The 17,085-nt window shown below is 40.3% G+C and overlaps 1 protein-coding gene across 7 annotated transcripts in view; it reads left to right on the plus strand.

The window, feature by feature from the left end:
* The window catches only part of LOC128738468 (protein kinase C, brain isozyme), a 212,907-nt gene that overhangs the window by 178,441 nt on the left and 17,381 nt on the right, over window positions 1-17,085 (plus strand). For all 7 annotated transcript variants that reach the window (XM_053833644.1, XM_053833640.1, XM_053833638.1 and 4 more), the window contains 4 exons: window positions 6,677-6,830; window positions 6,887-7,115; window positions 7,181-7,486; window positions 7,570-7,661. In XM_053833644.1, coding sequence (XP_053689619.1) covers window positions 6,677-6,830; window positions 6,887-7,115; window positions 7,181-7,486; window positions 7,570-7,661 — 781 coding nt within the window. The remainder of the gene's footprint in view (window positions 1-6,676; window positions 6,831-6,886; window positions 7,116-7,180; window positions 7,487-7,569; window positions 7,662-17,085) is intronic.

The raw sequence follows: 17,085 nt of genomic DNA on the forward strand, positions 1-17,085 counted from the left end.
CAGACAGACAGACAGACAGACAGACAGACAGACAGACAGACAGACAGACAGACAGACAGACAGACAGACAGACAGACAGACAGACAGACAGACAGACAGACAGACAGACAGACAGACAGACAGACAGACAGACAGACAGACAGACAGACAGACAGACAGACAGACAGACAGACAGACAGACAGACAGACAGACAGACAGACAGACAGACAGACAGACAGACAGACAGACAGACAGACAGACAGACAGACAGACAGACAGACAGACAGACAGACAGACAGACAGACAGACAGACAGACAGACAGACAGACAGACAGACAGACAGACAGACAGACAGACAGACAGACAGACAGACAGACAGACAGACAGACAGACAGACAGACAGACAGACAGACAGACAGACAGACAGACAGACAGACAGACAGACAGACAGACAGACAGACAGACAGACAGACAGACAGACAGACAGACAGACAGACAGACAGACAGACAGACAGACAGACAGACAGACAGACAGACAGACAGACAGACAGACAGACAGACAGACAGACAGACAGACAGACAGACAGACAGACAGACAGACAGACAGACAGACAGACAGACAGACAGACAGACAGACAGACAGACAGACAGACAGACAGACAGACAGACAGACAGACAGACAGACAGACAGACAGACAGACAGACAGACAGACAGACAGACAGACAGACAGACAGACAGACAGACAGACAGACAGACAGACAGACAGACAGACAGACAGACAGACAGACAGACAGACAGACAGACAGACAGACAGACAGACAGACAGACAGACAGACAGACAGACAGACAGACAGACAGACAGACAGACAGACAGACAGACAGACAGACAGACAGACAGACAGACAGACAGACAGACAGACAGACAGACAGACAGACAGACAGACAGACAGACAGACAGACAGACAGACAGACAGACAGACAGACAGACAGACAGACAGACAGACAGACAGACAGACAGACAGACAGACAGACAGACAGACAGACAGACAGACAGACAGACAGACAGACAGACAGACAGACAGACAGTCTGTCAACTGACCCCTAAAGTGAGAAAAATTTCGTTTATGTAGTTAAATTTCATATTTAATTGAAAAAATCTCGTCTAACTTTTGTAGAACCATAGTGAATATGTATATATTCTGAAAGCTTGTCCTCTAAGCTTTCCAAAAATGTATAAAACTCTTAAAATTGCTTGAAAAATTATCGAGTTATTCATGATAGTAAGTGTACACCTAGCCAAAAAACGTTTTTTTGTAATAACTTGAAATTTTGGGGGTGGTAGGAAGATTTCAAATGTGTTTTTATGATGTACTAGGTGTGACTAACACTGTACATTAGGTCATTTGAGAAGTATTTTTTCCGTGTAATACCGTGTAATTACACTTGACAAACCTACAGCTGCGAGCATTGCGGTTTACTGTTTCGTATTGTGATTTTTTCTGTTGTAAAATGTTACAGTCATGAGGGCATTACTCCCCCCTTCCTGTCAGCAACCTCCGGTCATCAATTCCCCCTTTTGTCCCACCGTCACTTATGGGCAGGCTTCATTTTCAGTTTTTTGCTCAATGCTCATTTGACTGTAGCGCCTCAACACAACAGAGTTCGAAAAAGTAGTGTAAAAGGCAATTGTAGAGTTAATTATTATCTACATTATTGTTGAGAAATGTGTAGTTCTATCTTTTGTATTTACGGCACTATGACGCTGCTGCCCCGTTGGTAGCAAAAAGAGCGCTCATTTGGCTACCAACGGGGTAGCAATCGCATAGCGTCGTAAATACAAAAGATAAAACTATACTTTCTTTAACAATAATGTAGATAATAATTAGCTTTACAATTGCCCTTTACACTGCTTTTTCGAATTTTGTTTCGCTGAGGTGCTGCAGTCAAATGAGCATCTACTGAGCAAAAAACCGAAAATGAAGCCTGCTTATAGGAGAACCGTGCAAACATTTCTGAGCCTCACCCTGTTATGACCCCCTTCTTTTGTCAACTCCTTCAGTTCTGATTCTGAAAGCTGAGAAAATTTTGTACTAAAACTTGCTCTTAAACCTCCTACTTTATGAAATGTAGTAACTTTTCAGAAGCAAAAAGCTTACGAATGCGTGTTTTTTGGATGTTTTTATCAAATTTCATCTACAAAAGCATAATATAGTTGATTATTTTTATCCACCAATTTAAAGCTCTAGGACCGTTCTACAATTCGTTCCTTGACGAGAAACACCTATCTCTTTTAACTTCGTCGCAATTTAATTTTAAACGTATCGTATTGGGTGTTGAATTGGTATCTGAAAACTGCGCTAATTCATACGTCACCCATGGCACACTAGATCAGTGCGTGTGATGGATCACGGAACGACGCGTATAAAAAAAATCAGCATCAACAGCAGTTGAGCAGGAATCTTGCTTTAGATGTTGAACGTTGACAGCCATACGCGAGCAAGTGATGTTCTGACAAGTGAAGTGAATAAATCAAGAGAAAACTTATTTTAAATAAAGCTTCGGTATGACTTCTAGACATACATTTACATTTCATAAAGTAGGAGGTTTAAGAGCAAATTTTAATACAAAGGTTTAAGAGCAAATTTTAATCTCAGCTTTCGAATGAAAGTAACAGAATTGAGCTAGCTGGTATAGTTTTTGTACTAGAGCGATTTTAGGGCAAACAGAATCGAAAACTAAAAATGTTTAATAACTCTGTAACGATTGAGATTTAACCATATGCGTAGAAGGATATTTTTCATCAAATATGGTCCTCTATCACCCCCTGAACTATTTGCACTAAGCTACCTTGACATACCACCCAAGTAACATTGAAGGTTTTATTACACTCTTATGATGGTTTTTGCGACCAAAACTGGTCATAAATAACGTTATAGGAGTGCAATAAAACTCAAATTGTTACTTGGGCTGGTAAGCCGAGAGTCGTCTAATTGAGAATTAGAACAAGACTTGTAATTATTCTGTGTGGTGAACAGAAAACCTACTGTTCACGTAGGTTTTTTTCTAGGCATAAATTGCGAGCACCGATTGTACAGTGTGGAAACGGCCACCCTAGAACTTCCTCTCGCCGCTGCCAGGCGTATCAAAACCACCCGTTAGAATCCCTTCGCACGACACTCACGGAAATTCAAAGAAGGGACGATTTCCCATAACACCACCCAACGTGGTTTGAAAGCTTGAGTTTAGATCATCATCCGCTTTGAGAGTAATCCTGGAGTAATCGGAACCGTACGTCGGAACGGTTCGAAATGGTTTCAGAGAGTTGCTGATGGCAAAAGCCACAAAGTTATGTTGGAGATAGCATGTAAGTGCACAAATGGAAATCCCTAATGAACAGGTTGTGACGTCACGAATAGGTAGATTCAAGCAAGCTAGCTTAGGCCTTTGTAAACTCGATGAATATGATGTATCAACAACGCTAAAACGTATTTACAGAATGCTCGGTAAAGTTTCGTGTTAGTCCGTATTATGGACTCTGGAGCCTAAACTCTGGACTCTGGATTTTGGAAAATGGATTTTAGTTGCTGGCTGGATTCTGGACTCTGGACCCTGACACTGGGCTTTAGGCTCTGGATTCTGGATTCTAGGCGCTAGACTCTGGGTTCTGGACTCTGGACTCTGGGCTCTGTACTCTATACTCTGCACTGTGAACTCTAAACTTTGGATCCTGGACTCTCGATTCTGCACTCTGGATTCTGGACTCTGAACTCTGCACTCTCAGTTCAGGACTCTAAATCCCAGACTTTGGATTCTACACTGTGGACTCTGTAATATGTACCCTAGACTGTGGACTCTGCAGTATGCAGTCTGAGCTCTGGAATCTGGATTCTGGACACTGGATTTTGGACTCTGAATTCTGATCACTGAATTCTAGGCTATGGATTCTGATTTCTGGACACTGGACCCAGGAATCTGTACTTTGCACTCTGAACTCAAGACTCTAGATTCTTAACTCGAGACTCTAAACTAAAGACTCTGGACACTGCACTCTAGACTTTGGACTCTGGACTTTGGACACTGGATTCACTGGACACTCAGAGGGTTGTGGCAAGGGGATGGACTGTTCTGTATGTTATTTAATACCGTTATTGAAACCTTGGGATGGCGAAGGCAACCTATGCCACACTGAAAACGGAGGCTAGGACAACTGGGTAACAAATCAATGCGTCGAAAACCAATATACGGTAGGAATAGGATCCAGAGAAAGCAACGTTTTTCTCCCACGTACAGTGACTATTGAATTGTGTGTTGATGAGTTCATTTATTTTGGATCTCTCCTATTCTGTATTTCGAACAGGTTTATGTTTCGCTCGACATTTCGTTTGAAAAAGCAGCGTTTCGAACGAAAGATCTTCATATGAACGAAATATTTGCCAAGTCGATCGAAATATTTCAACTCGTTCGAAATACAGAATATGGGTGATTATATACAAATTCATCAGAAGGAATCTACCATTTCACGAAAAATTTAAGACGCCGAGGACCACCAGTTCATCGACAGGCGTGCTTATAACACACAGCGGTTCAGTCTGGCTCTAAAGAGCGCGGTAACGTGTTCGAGCTAGATAGAGTACACATAGGCGAAACGTACCATATTTGCCTGAGAAGGGATACTGGAAACCCATCTCCCAATCCGCGACTTTAGGGCCAAAATAACTGGGGATGGCTCGAACAATTTAGATGAATTACCTGCTGGACCTAAATGGAGTAGTATTTTGTTGAAGTTTAGCGCTCGACTGAAGCAGGGGAGGAAAGGACCTCCATAATGCCATACATCATGCGTTCCGGGGTCAGCGAAGAACTGCGATTCAGCCGAAGTAGAATGGATGACAGTGAAGATGTATTAAATGTGCATGCTGCTGGAACAAGCCCTGATGAATCGGAATCTGAATCACTAAATAGAGATCACTGTAGAGCAAATATCAAAATAAAGTTAGAGGCATCTTTCTGCGTTCACACATTTACAAAATGAGTGCTGTTCAGGTTGTTTAAATCAACCAAATTTAGATCATATCATCCTTTATTCATATGATCGATTCAATCTCAATAGTAACCTCAATGAAGTTTAATCAAAAAACAACCTTATAAAAATTGATTGATTATTCTGTAAAAGCTTCCCTTTAAAGACGGCTCGTTCTTCTGCAACCCCAGGCATAAAAAGTGCAACTCTTCCGCTCACGTTGCTCAACTTTTATACATTTTAGGCCACGCAACCGATTATAGGTAGTGTTTTTACCAAAAGCTTTCACCTACAGAACTGTGTGAGCTAGTGCTTAAAGGGCTCTAAGAGGTACGCAATAGACAAGATTGAAAATTGAAATTTTCAGCGAACTTAGCTCTTATTAGAGATATGATTATCTCTAGATAAACTATTTTTTTTCAATTTTCTATTTCCTTTACCGTTTTGAATCAGCAGTTACGGGAATGCATATTTTCCGATATTTGATAAAAGTCGTTTTGAATAGCAACGCGAAAAATATTGTCGGTCGTTCAGCGCCAGCGACAATACATATGTGACTTACCAAACGACATAGCTTTTGCACCGTTTGCTTCGATGAGGAAGCATCCCCTTCATCACAGCAGGCGTCACCGCAGCAGAGTGCATCGAATGCATGCAAATGACACATAATTTGCGAGATAAACTTCTCTTGGGGAAGCAGCTTAGTGCGCCATGTTTTACACTCGATACTCTTTTTTTGCAATTGAGCTATGATAGTTCGTGGTGCTATGCTGGAAAGGTTTTTTTTCTCGGGGAAGAGTTCTGTTTTTTTATAATCCAGAGGTCGGGTTTATGTTATTGGAAAATGAAGAAAAGTCTGAATAATAAAATTGTACCACACAGAAACGAGAACAGAGCATGCATATCAGGTGCTGTCAGTGCGCTGCCGTTTGAAATATAATACACTTGCTCTTGGCAGGAACAGGTGCAGAAACTAATAATAACAACAGTCATTTTAATTCCATTTATGAAAATTAAAGCTGGATCAGAAAATCATGCAAACATTTACAGATGAGAAATCAGCATCATATTTTGGCAATCATGGCGAGAAGTTTTTAGATAGAGATCGGACCGCTATTTATGACTCTTTATAATCGTAAATGTTTAACTTACCATTATTACAGACCTGAGAGAATTAAAATTTTACACTTGAACGAGGTTCTTTTCCTTCATTATGAACATCATTCACTAAGATTTCAAAATGTTTTTTCACTGCTGGTCGATTCAGATTTCAAAGTATCAACAAAATAACTGTTTGTAAAATCTTCTCCAATTTGCCAATAAGTAACGGTGAAACTTTTTATATCTTTTGTTAAACAAAATCACCAATTTATTTTATTGTTAACTAATTTTCACTAACTCTGTTGAAAAGCACCACGAAAATTGTTTTCGTTAGTTGCAAAGCATGGCCTACCTTGTTCTATACATACTAGTTTTTGTTTACCAGTCTGTCAGCACCGGTAATGCCAGTGTTATGGTACACTGAAAATATTTCACGGATAGTTTCTTTGGATCCCACTTATGAATTGGAACGACATGCTCGATAAATAGTATGATCAACCTGCTTATATTACTAGGAAAAATACTTGCAAAAATGTTTACGTTTTCTAATCTTCACCCATTCATTTCATTCCAGTGAAACAGGGCCGCAACCTGATCCCGATGGATCCGAACGGCTCCAGTGATCCGTACGTCAAGATCAAGCTGATTCCAGACTCGGACAATGTGAAGAAGAAAACCAAGACCATTCGGGCGTCGTTGAATCCGGTGTGGAATGAAACACTAACCTTGTAAGTAACCCAACCAGTCTTCTTTGCACAGCTCCACTCTAACGTACCTTCCGCAGCGAGCTCAAGGCGGAGGACAAGGATCGCCGCGTTCTGATCGAGGTTTGGGATTGGGATCGTACCTCACGGAACGACTTTATGGGTTCGCTATCGTTCGGTATCTCGGAGATACTGAAGAATCCCGTGGACGGGTGGTTCAAGCTGCTCACCCAGGAGGAAGGCGAATACTATAACGTTCCGGTGCCGGAGGAGGGTACCGATCTGGTGCAGCTCAAGAGCCAAATGAGAGTGAGTTGGATTTCAGAAGATTCCTAATAAGTTTGTTGTAATATTGTCGATCGTTTCCTTCGCAGAAGACATCAATTTCCAAGAAGATGCCGGTGCTCGGCGACAAAGATGTTCCTCACAACATGGGCAAGAAGGATGTGATACGGGCTACGGACTTCAACTTCCTGATGGTCCTCGGCAAGGGCTCGTTCGGTAAGGTTATGCTAGCCGAACGGAAGGGAACGGACGAGTTGTACGCGATTAAGATTCTCAAGAAGGACATCATCATCCAGGACGATGACGTCGAGTGCACCATGGTGGAGAAACGGGTCCTAGCGTTGTCCAATAAGCCACCATTTTTGGTGCAGTTGCATTCCTGCTTCCAAACGATGGTAAGTTGGGTGGTAGTGTTTTTTTGGGGGGAAACAATTGCTATTGAGATTATTTCTTTGGTACCGTATTTCGGTTTCTATAGGATCGGCTATATTTTGTGATGGAGTATGTAAATGGAGGAGATCTCATGTTCCAGATTCAACAATGTGGCAAATTTAAAGAACCTGTTGCGGTGTAAGTATATTTATCATAACTTAGAAGCCTACTTCAATTGTATTTATATACGGAACGAACCAATCGATTGAACGTAATCTCTGAGAATTCTTATGGTTGGAGTGGCGTTAACTTTTTCAAACACTGAGCATTAAACATTTAACAGATTTGAGAAATTTTGGCATGCTTTTCGCAAATGTATCTCAATCCCAATCCCAATCCCAATCCCAATCCCAATCCCAATCCCAATCCCAATCCCAATCCCAATCCCAATCCCAATCCCAATCCCAATCCCAGTCCCAATCCCAATCCCAATCCCAATCCCATCCCCAATCCCAATCCCAATCCCATGTCCCATGTTTGTTCAACCTGGAAATTAAATAAAAAGAAAACTTATCCAATTTAATTCTACTATGTATATTTTATTCTTGACAGATGCGTATTTAGCCCACGACTTGCAGGCTTCCTCAGTGTCTGTTTTCGAACAAATTTATGCATGCACAAATATCTGTATTTATGGCAGCTCTGTTGTTGAACCTCCATTTGGTCAAAGGCCATCCTAACAAACAAGGACAAGGCGAACAGAGTCGTTTATCATCATTTGCACCTCCTCCTCCTTAAATTAGGGACCACCTCTTGTATTTTTATCAACCACACTATTTTGATTCCCTTATGTCAAGGGACATCTGTTTCTAAGTTTCATGAAACACCGTCCAAGTTCCGGATTATGGCAGTGCATACAAATACATTCTCTTTTTGATATGTATTTACATTTGAGTAGACGTTAGGAATACAGACGGTAGGGATAATGGACGTTAGGCATAATGGACGATAGGCATAATTTACAAAACTTCGCTTTTTATTGAATACGCACTTTAGTCAATCATCGCTTCTTCACAATGCAGTGAGAACCGAACATAAATTCATTTCGCATAATGCGGTTATTAATGTAACCATGTAGAAGTAGAATTAGAAGTAGTCTGTCTTCTGCTGTTCCTGAAGGAAAAAAACGGAAAAGAACACTGGGAAAACGTGACAAATACTGGAAAAATGGGATACAGCAAGCGAAACAAAAAAGGCGAGATGGAAAGCGAAGAAAAACTGGCATGACAGAAAGAAAAATGAAACCGTGAAAAATAGGAAGGAAAACGGGACGTCGAAATAGGAAAAAGTGGAAAAGAATTACACGAGGCAAAAAAGAGGCGGCTGGATAGAAAAAAAAACAGAACAGAAACAGAATAGAAGAAAAATAAGTTAATAGAAGGAAACCAGATAAAGAAAATAAGGATAAACTGGACACAAAATGAGAAAAAATGAAACAAAAACGAAGTAAAACGAACGATAGCAAGGGATAAAATACGGGAGCAGGAAAATTGAGACGCGAGAATAGATAAAGAGATAAATGAAGAGAAATAAAAGACAAACGAGATAAAACAGAAAAAATAAATTAAACGTCCTAGAAAAGGAGGAAAAACAGAAAATCGAAAAGAAGTAAACCGGACAAAAAACAAGACAGGAAAAATAAAAACGATAAAGTTAAATTAAAAACAGGTCTGAAACTGAGAAAAACTAAAGAAAAAAGACGAAAACCGAAACAAAAAGAAATGTAGGACTGACAAGGAGGAAAAACGGGACAGGAAAAGAAGAAAAGGAGGAAACAACCGGGCAGAAAAAAAGGAAAAACGAATGAGAAAAGAATGGAAAACGACCAACCAATAAAGGGAATAGGGGATAGAAAACATGAGAATCCTCATTGGGGAAAGAAAAATTAGGAGAGTGGAAAAAGAATGCCGATAGAGACAACCATGAAGACGGGTAAAAAGGTCAAACGGGATATAAAAGAAGAAAGAATAGGCATAGGATGGCACAAGCAAACAAATGTGACAGAAAAAAAAAAACAAAAAGACCAAAGAAAAGGGTAAAACGGGATAGAAAAAGTGGGAGTAAAAGGGGAAACCCGTAAAGCAAAGTGAAAAAAGAAAGCCGACAACAGAACAAACGTGGCAGAAAATAAAAGAAAACAGAACATCTGTACGAGGAAAAGTGGAATAGACGGAGACGAAAACGAGAAGGAACGAAGACTGGTAGCGAAAAGAGGAAAAAGCAAGAGTAAAGATGGAAATTCGGAAAGAAGATTACGAAAACCGAGTGGAAAACATGAGAAAAACAGGACTTAAAATATAAAAAGGATACATTAAATGATCGACGGTCGGCACCAGACTGCCACACTTCTACCACAATGCAGTCGATAATAGTCTATCTTCTCCGTGGTAGAAGCAGAAAGAGCAATCGGCGACAAAAAATAATTAACATCGGCGGGTGGAGCGTTTGTGTGTGCGTACGAATGGTTCGACTGGAGGAACGGAAACTAGATGTGAGACTAACACTTTAGTCACTGGGTAACACTGGGTTAGAGTCCCACTCAGCAATTGAACTACGCAATATATTTTTGGCCCCATATCGAAGTTTTGCTGTTTCATCCAGTCTACCATTCTTTTCACCAAACGTTCCTCAACCTTTAATAAAAAACATTAAATGAAGAAAAAACGACAGGAAAAGAAGAGATCGAAAATACAGCGAGCAGAAAAAAGAAGAATGAAAAAAAAACGTGACAGAAAAGGGAAAATGGTTACCAATATAGATTTCTCGAAATAGTTGCGGCCGTTCAGTCTGCTACTAAAAATGAGAAAACGGAACAAAGAACAAGAATAAGCAAAAGGGAAAAAAGAATTGCGAAATAGAAAAAGAAAATTCGAAAAAATGGAACCGAGGAAAATGGGAAAAGGAAGTTAAACGGAACACAGGAGAACAGGAAAAACAACCCAACGAAAGGTAACACTGGAGAGAAAAAGACGAAAAACGGAAGATAAACAATAGAAACTCGGAGAGCAAAGAAAAAAGAGGGGCCAAAACAGATTGACCCCTCTAGGGTCTACATAATTTTAGCACCCGAAAATTTGCTAAAATGGTCGTAATTTTTTTTATCGTTCAATATTTTTTCACCAAATTTGGGAATTTTCACGAAAATCTTTTCTATTTTCATAATATCTACAAATCATGGTCAAAGGTCACATGGTTCCGGAGATATACCGGTGTTCCTTGGGGGACCACGACGTCCCTTTTTCAGTTATTGTTGCTAAATATTTGAAGTTTGTTTGAAACATCGTTTGTCGCATGACAAAAAACATCAGCACTCGACAAAATAACGATAGATAACCGATTTCCTGTCCTGGACAAGTTCTTTCAAATTCCGTACCTGCATGGAACAGGGAACAAAATCTCCCTGAGGCCCGGAAGTGGCCGTATGGCAGACAGAACAGACGAAGACGAAAAACAAAAACGAAAGGGGGCTCCGTAGCCGTAAGGTTACCGAGTCGGCTTTGACAAGCGAGTACCCTCAGGTCCTCCTCGAGCATTGTCCATGTTTCATGCCCGTAGAGAACAACCGGTCTAATAAGCGTCTTGTACAGGATGTGCACTTTGTACGGGGACTTAGTCTGCTCGACCGCAATTGCTTGTGGAGCCCATAGGAAGCACGACTTCCGCTGATAATATGCATCCGAATCTCACGGCTGGTATCATTGTCCGCCGTTACCAGTGAGCCAAGGTAGACAAATTCATCGACTACCTCAAAATCATCGCTGTCGATCGTTACATTACCGCGTCCGGTCGGCCTTGGTTCCGCTGGCCGCCATGTACTTTGTTTTAGACTTCTGCCGATAATATCCATGTCATCAGCAAAGCAGTCGAATTGGCTAGATTTGTTGAAGATCGTGCCCCGCGTGTTGATATCCGCTCGGTTCATAATACCTTGTACCGTTATGTTGAACAGCAGGCATGAGAGACCATCACCTTGACGAAACCCTCTGTGTGATTCGACTCGGTGTGATTGAACTTGAAAATCCACCCGAAATCCGAACACAGCACTGGGTACTATCCACCATAGATTTATTCAGTTTGATGAGCTTCCTGGGGAAGCTGTTCTCGTCGACGATTTTTCATAGCTCTTTCCGGTCGATGGTATCATATGCGGCTTTGAAGTCAACGAATTGTCTTGCCTTGTGACAAATACCTTGTATTTGATAAATTTATATCCCACAAGCATTAATGGAAGCATATACCTCAATAAACAAGCAAAATGAAGGTATATTGTGCTTAGTGGCGCAACTAATGGATCATCTACCCTATATGTCAAAATACTTTTATGATTTTAAGTGGAACTCGGGGTAAAAATTTACCAAATGCGATTGTTGCATTGTTCAGAAAGTGCTTTTATTCCGTTTAAGAATAAGGCCAGTATGGGGATCTCTGATAATTACTAGATGAATGTTTTTGGGATTCATCCCTATTTATCACAGCTGTCACAAATATCTCCGAAAAATGTCGGATTGGTTGGGTCTTGGGTCGATCGGGGGCTTAGGATTAGTAAGGGGATGTAAGCGGGATACCAGATCCTGTTGGATGCCGAAGGACCACTCTACAATGATTACGGGTATAATAATAGAAGTGCTTAGGTGCAGATGGGAAAATTAGGTCAATTCGTGTCGTGTGTTCGAGTCTCGGCTGGGCGGTGCTGCTAGATAGTCAGTAGGATTTTTGCACTGGCCCCGTGGCTGACCTGTGCTCTGATGGCCGGCCGCGGGGTCTGTCGATAGGGAGAGGTTGAGTCTTAGAGAGACGTTTAAGCTCACAGCTTTACTGCACTAGCTCTTTGGCCTAGAGGGTTGGAAGACGGGTGCGTCTCTATAAAGCTTTATAAGCTCTAAAACTTCTGTCGACTACCGCGAACGTCCGGGTTATACTGCGCTCAATTTACTTTGTATCTTGGGACAGTGCATAAATGCTGGGGGAATGAAAGATTCAATTTGCCCTGATAAGTTGATAACCGCCAATGCTCCGAAATTTGTCTTTCCTATTAGTTCATTTGTCATTGTTTGTGTTAGAAAATAGAAAGCGGGCGCGCGGTTGATGACCGGTGTCAGGCGGGGCTGACGAATCCTCCACTTCACTATACTACATTTTACAACTCAAGTATGCCGCATTTCAAGGTCAGGAATAAAAATATGAGATTAGTCTAACTCAAGTAGTACAAAAAGTCCAAAGCACATTTACAAATTCGAACTATCATTTTTCTTCTCATCATCATCATTATCATCATCATCGTCATCATCATTATCATCATCATTATATTTAAAATATGGCATTCCAGCCTTTGGCAGAGAGTCAGTTCATGGAGTCTGCGCAGGGTCGGAACGCCTCCGCCTGCGGGCATAGGTGTGACAGTAGGGTTGCCAAGTGATCGGTTTTTGGCCGGCCCGGCCGGTGTTTCACCAGCAAAGCCGGTGGCCGGTCAATTCTGCAAAAAGGCCGGTTTTCCGACATAGGAAGCCGGATTGGTACTTTTTTCCTGATTTGTTAAATTTTCTGATAAATTTATTAGCAATCCTGAGCAGTGGATCATTGAAGATAGCCAGTTTTGCAGTGACAATACTTTGCTTCTGGCGGTAATATACATTAAATTGTCCATCAGCACCAGAAGCAACTAGTTGTCTTCTAGAATCTTCAATAATCCATGCAATGTTCGTTGTGAACCCTATGTGACAGCTATGCTTGGGACTCTACCTGTGTTTAAGTGGGCGACATTGCCTGTCTCGTCAGGTAGAACTGATGTTTGAGGTCGTGAATCTGACACAATCTCGAGTTTAGCAAGTTTCTGAGGAGCTCAACCTAAGATAACTCATTTTGGATGTTACGTCACTATGAGAGCATGGGTAGTTTAATTTACAAATTTTCAATTTTTCTTCACAATAAAGTAGAAAACAATCCCCCTGTTACTTTGCCAGATAGAATAAAGCGGATAGCACTTAAATATTCGCCGTGATTGTATAACATTTCGCAGAATACCATTTCGCGAAAAACCTTACGCGGAATGTCCCATTTCACGGAAAACCTTTTCATGAAAAGTACCATTTCGATCCTCGGGGTGATCCTCTCCTTACTCGTTGTCGCTCGTTCGGACCCAACTGAATAATAGAGGTCAGGAAAAGTAATAGAGGTCAGTAGACCTAGGAAAACAAATCAACCTAGACAGAGCTGATTTCTGCGGGGGGCTGCAGAAAGTTTTTTGTGGTCTTGTTATTGTCTGTTATGTTTTATGGAAGAGTCTAAAATTTCTCGAGTTCGATTAGTTTTCGAGTTACGTAAAAATTTCTGTTTTGTTTTTATGAGAGTTCTTATTCCCCTACCACAGGAATGAGGGGTCTCAAACTATCACAAAAAAAATCCTGCCTGCAAAATCCCCCACATGCCAAATTGGGTTCCATTTGCTTGATTAGTTCTCGAGTTATGAGGAAATTTGTGTTTCATTTGTATGGGAGCCCTCCCTCTTAGTGGGGGGAGGGGTCTCTAACCATCATAAGAACCTTCCTCGACTCCAAAAATCCTACAATGCAAATTTTCACGCCTAAATGCAAATTTTCACGCCGATCGGTTCAGTAGTTTTCGATTCTATAAGGAACATACCGACAGACAGACAGACAGAAATCCATTTTTATAGGTATAGAAGATTAAGCGACCAGTTAGATAATCCCAAAAAAAAGAAAAAAAAAATCTTTATGAAATAATACTTAGTTCCTTTCAGTAAATTTAAAATAGTTGGTTATACTAGTTAACTTTTGATTTTTCGTAATCCACGCCAACGTTTTGATAATGTTCGCGTTTATTTTTCGTCCCCTGTTCCTTCTTTTGCATTTAAAATTCAATCTAAGTTTGCGCCTTTCCAGTATGTTATCAAAAATCCTAGAATAAGTATGTGCCCGTGTTGAATTGTTGCTACAACTGTCCGGTATAAGAGTTTAATTTAGTCCCAGTTATGATGAGACTCTGTAAGAAACTGTGAAATGGCGTCAAGAAATCGAAAAAGGAGAAATAAAGATAGAAGGAAAACACTCGTGTGTGAATGAACGCTTTGGATAACCAAAAAATGTAAACTCTCAGAAAAGTTAAGACAAAAATTAACTTTTTAGAATGTTGCATGGGAGCTAATATTCGCTTAACTTTTCTGAACAATTAACTTTTCAGAGAGTTAACTTTTCCAAGAGTCCACTGTATTTTTTTTCTTATTTGATAATTCATTTGTCTGTTAGTGTCCAAAATTTCACTGCAGTGATTTTATTTTTCTACAGGAATTTTCCACCACCATGAGAAATATTTTTTCCAACTGGTATTTTTGCTAAGTGGCTGAGAATTTTTTTGCCGTTTCATAAAACAAATTATTTAAAAGTTATGAACTTTTGAAGCAAGTGATGTCCGAGAAAACTGGAAAATTTGATTTGAAGTTTCCTGAGAAAATAAAAAGTCGCGAATTTAAATTAATTTTCATTAAAAAGAACATAAACTGGCGGTTGAAAGACAATTTTTTAATTAAAAGCTGACTTTCATGTCTGAAAGTGTACCATTCCATGATGGGTAAGCTACCAAGCACCAGTTAATGGTGTCGCATTTTCATTTTTTTAAATGATCCGTTTCAGGCCGGTTTGCGTTTAGAAGTTACAGAAGGTTCCACACATTCAAAGCTTTGCCTTTGACATTTACCTATTTTTTAAAAATTGGTCAATTTTGCATCCGGACAATTTCGGACTTCCGGACCGGAATCGGACCGGAACCGGAACAGGGCTAAATCGGACCGGAACGAAATCGGACCTAAAAAAGACCGGAACCCGGACTTCAATTTCCGTTCCGATGTCGAACACTACACCGCAGTGTATCTGATCCGTCGTAGACCGACCTTCGACAAAACCGACTTGATTTGGTGATAGTCGGCGGAAAATGATTTGGGACAGCACTTTATAGGCAGCATTGAGAACGGTGATCGAGTGATCACAGTCCAACTTGTTGCCGTTTTGCAAAATCGGGCAGATAACACCATCTTTCCACTCCTCCGGTAGCTGTTCTGTCACCCAAATCATAACAATCCGTCGGTGCAAATCAAAAAGCTTTGCTCCAATGACATTTTTCCCAACCGATTTGTTGTTCTTTAGCTGCATGATGGCCTCCTTAACATTGCGTATGGTTGGGGGTGGCAACTCGCGGCACAAAGCCTTTATATGTGTATATGGCATTAGGGTGGCCATCATAGTAAGCGAGTTCAAAACATAAACTTTTTTATGGTTTAAGTTAGCTGAATAAAATGTTCAGCAAAGTTGAAGGATATTAAATTTTGAGTAACTTTGCTAAAGAAATGAAAGCCCTATCTTTTATGGTTGATAGGCTGGAGCAATTTAAAGTTTTTTGGTCGGAGTGGACCTAAACAATCCGTTTTTTCTTAATATCTCCTTTCGTGTTCATTTCTCACAAATTAAGCCTTCTGAGCCCTTTCACATCCATTGAAAACGCACATTCAGATTCCCTCAGGGAATTTCATTTGAAGCCAGGTACTTTTGGCATGGGAAGAAATTATATCGGAAAAGTTAAAGCTACGCAAGGAAAACATTTGCTTCAAATATCTGGAACCTTTTCATTCAAGGCCCTCGCGTATGCCCAGATCAAATAGAATATAAATATAACACGTTATTTTTACTCGCATGCAACCAATCTGCCGTGTACAAATTTCTCAGAGTTTCAAAACTTCATAAATGTGCGACTGACCTACTTTAAATCTCAACAACGGTTGAACAGACTTGATCGATTTTGGGTTCAAAGGGAAGTGTGAGCTCTTGATTGATTATTATCAATATCTTTTGGATTCTTCGAAAAAAATGGGGTATTTAGATCAAAAATTGTGTATTGAAATTTGTTTATTTTACACGCAAAGCGGCATATAAAGACCACACCAGCTGATTTTGTCTCTTGAAAATCCCAGACTTCCGGACCGAGATCGGACTGTAACTCGAACGAGAACTAACCAAACTGAACCAAGATCAGCCTTTGAAAATTTACTAAAACATTTAACCTGAACGGGCCAGCACTCTGACTTTAATGTTTATTCTCATGTCGTTCACCAGTGAAAACCTACGTTTAATGCGTATTCGAACGAAAGATCATCTCAGCCTCAAAATTCTGATTTAGTTTAACAAATCAGTCTTTGAAATTTGAAAGCCGATAGAATCGCAAACCCGAAGTTTTCCCTGAATATCAAAAGTTGACTGCAAGTATGTCGAATAAAAGCAGGTTCTAAATAATACAACGATGCTGCGATGCTCGTTGAGTCATTTGGTTTCAAAATTTTTTATATTCCTGAGGAACAATTATTTCCTCAAATTTTGATAACAATTCGAAATAGCTGCTCAGACAAATCGGGCTTTGTGTCAGAAAATATCTTCAAATTATGTTCTAAACTAATATCCAACTTTTATGCTCATTGTTTTACATAGTTAAATGTGTGAAGCGGATTTATTCCCATTCATTACATGTGATCTAACAGGAATCCTACAACCCTTTGGCAATT

Source organism: Sabethes cyaneus, chromosome 2, assembly GCF_943734655.1.
Source record: "Sabethes cyaneus chromosome 2, idSabCyanKW18_F2, whole genome shotgun sequence".
NCBI lineage: Eukaryota > Metazoa > Arthropoda > Insecta > Diptera > Culicidae > Sabethes > Sabethes cyaneus.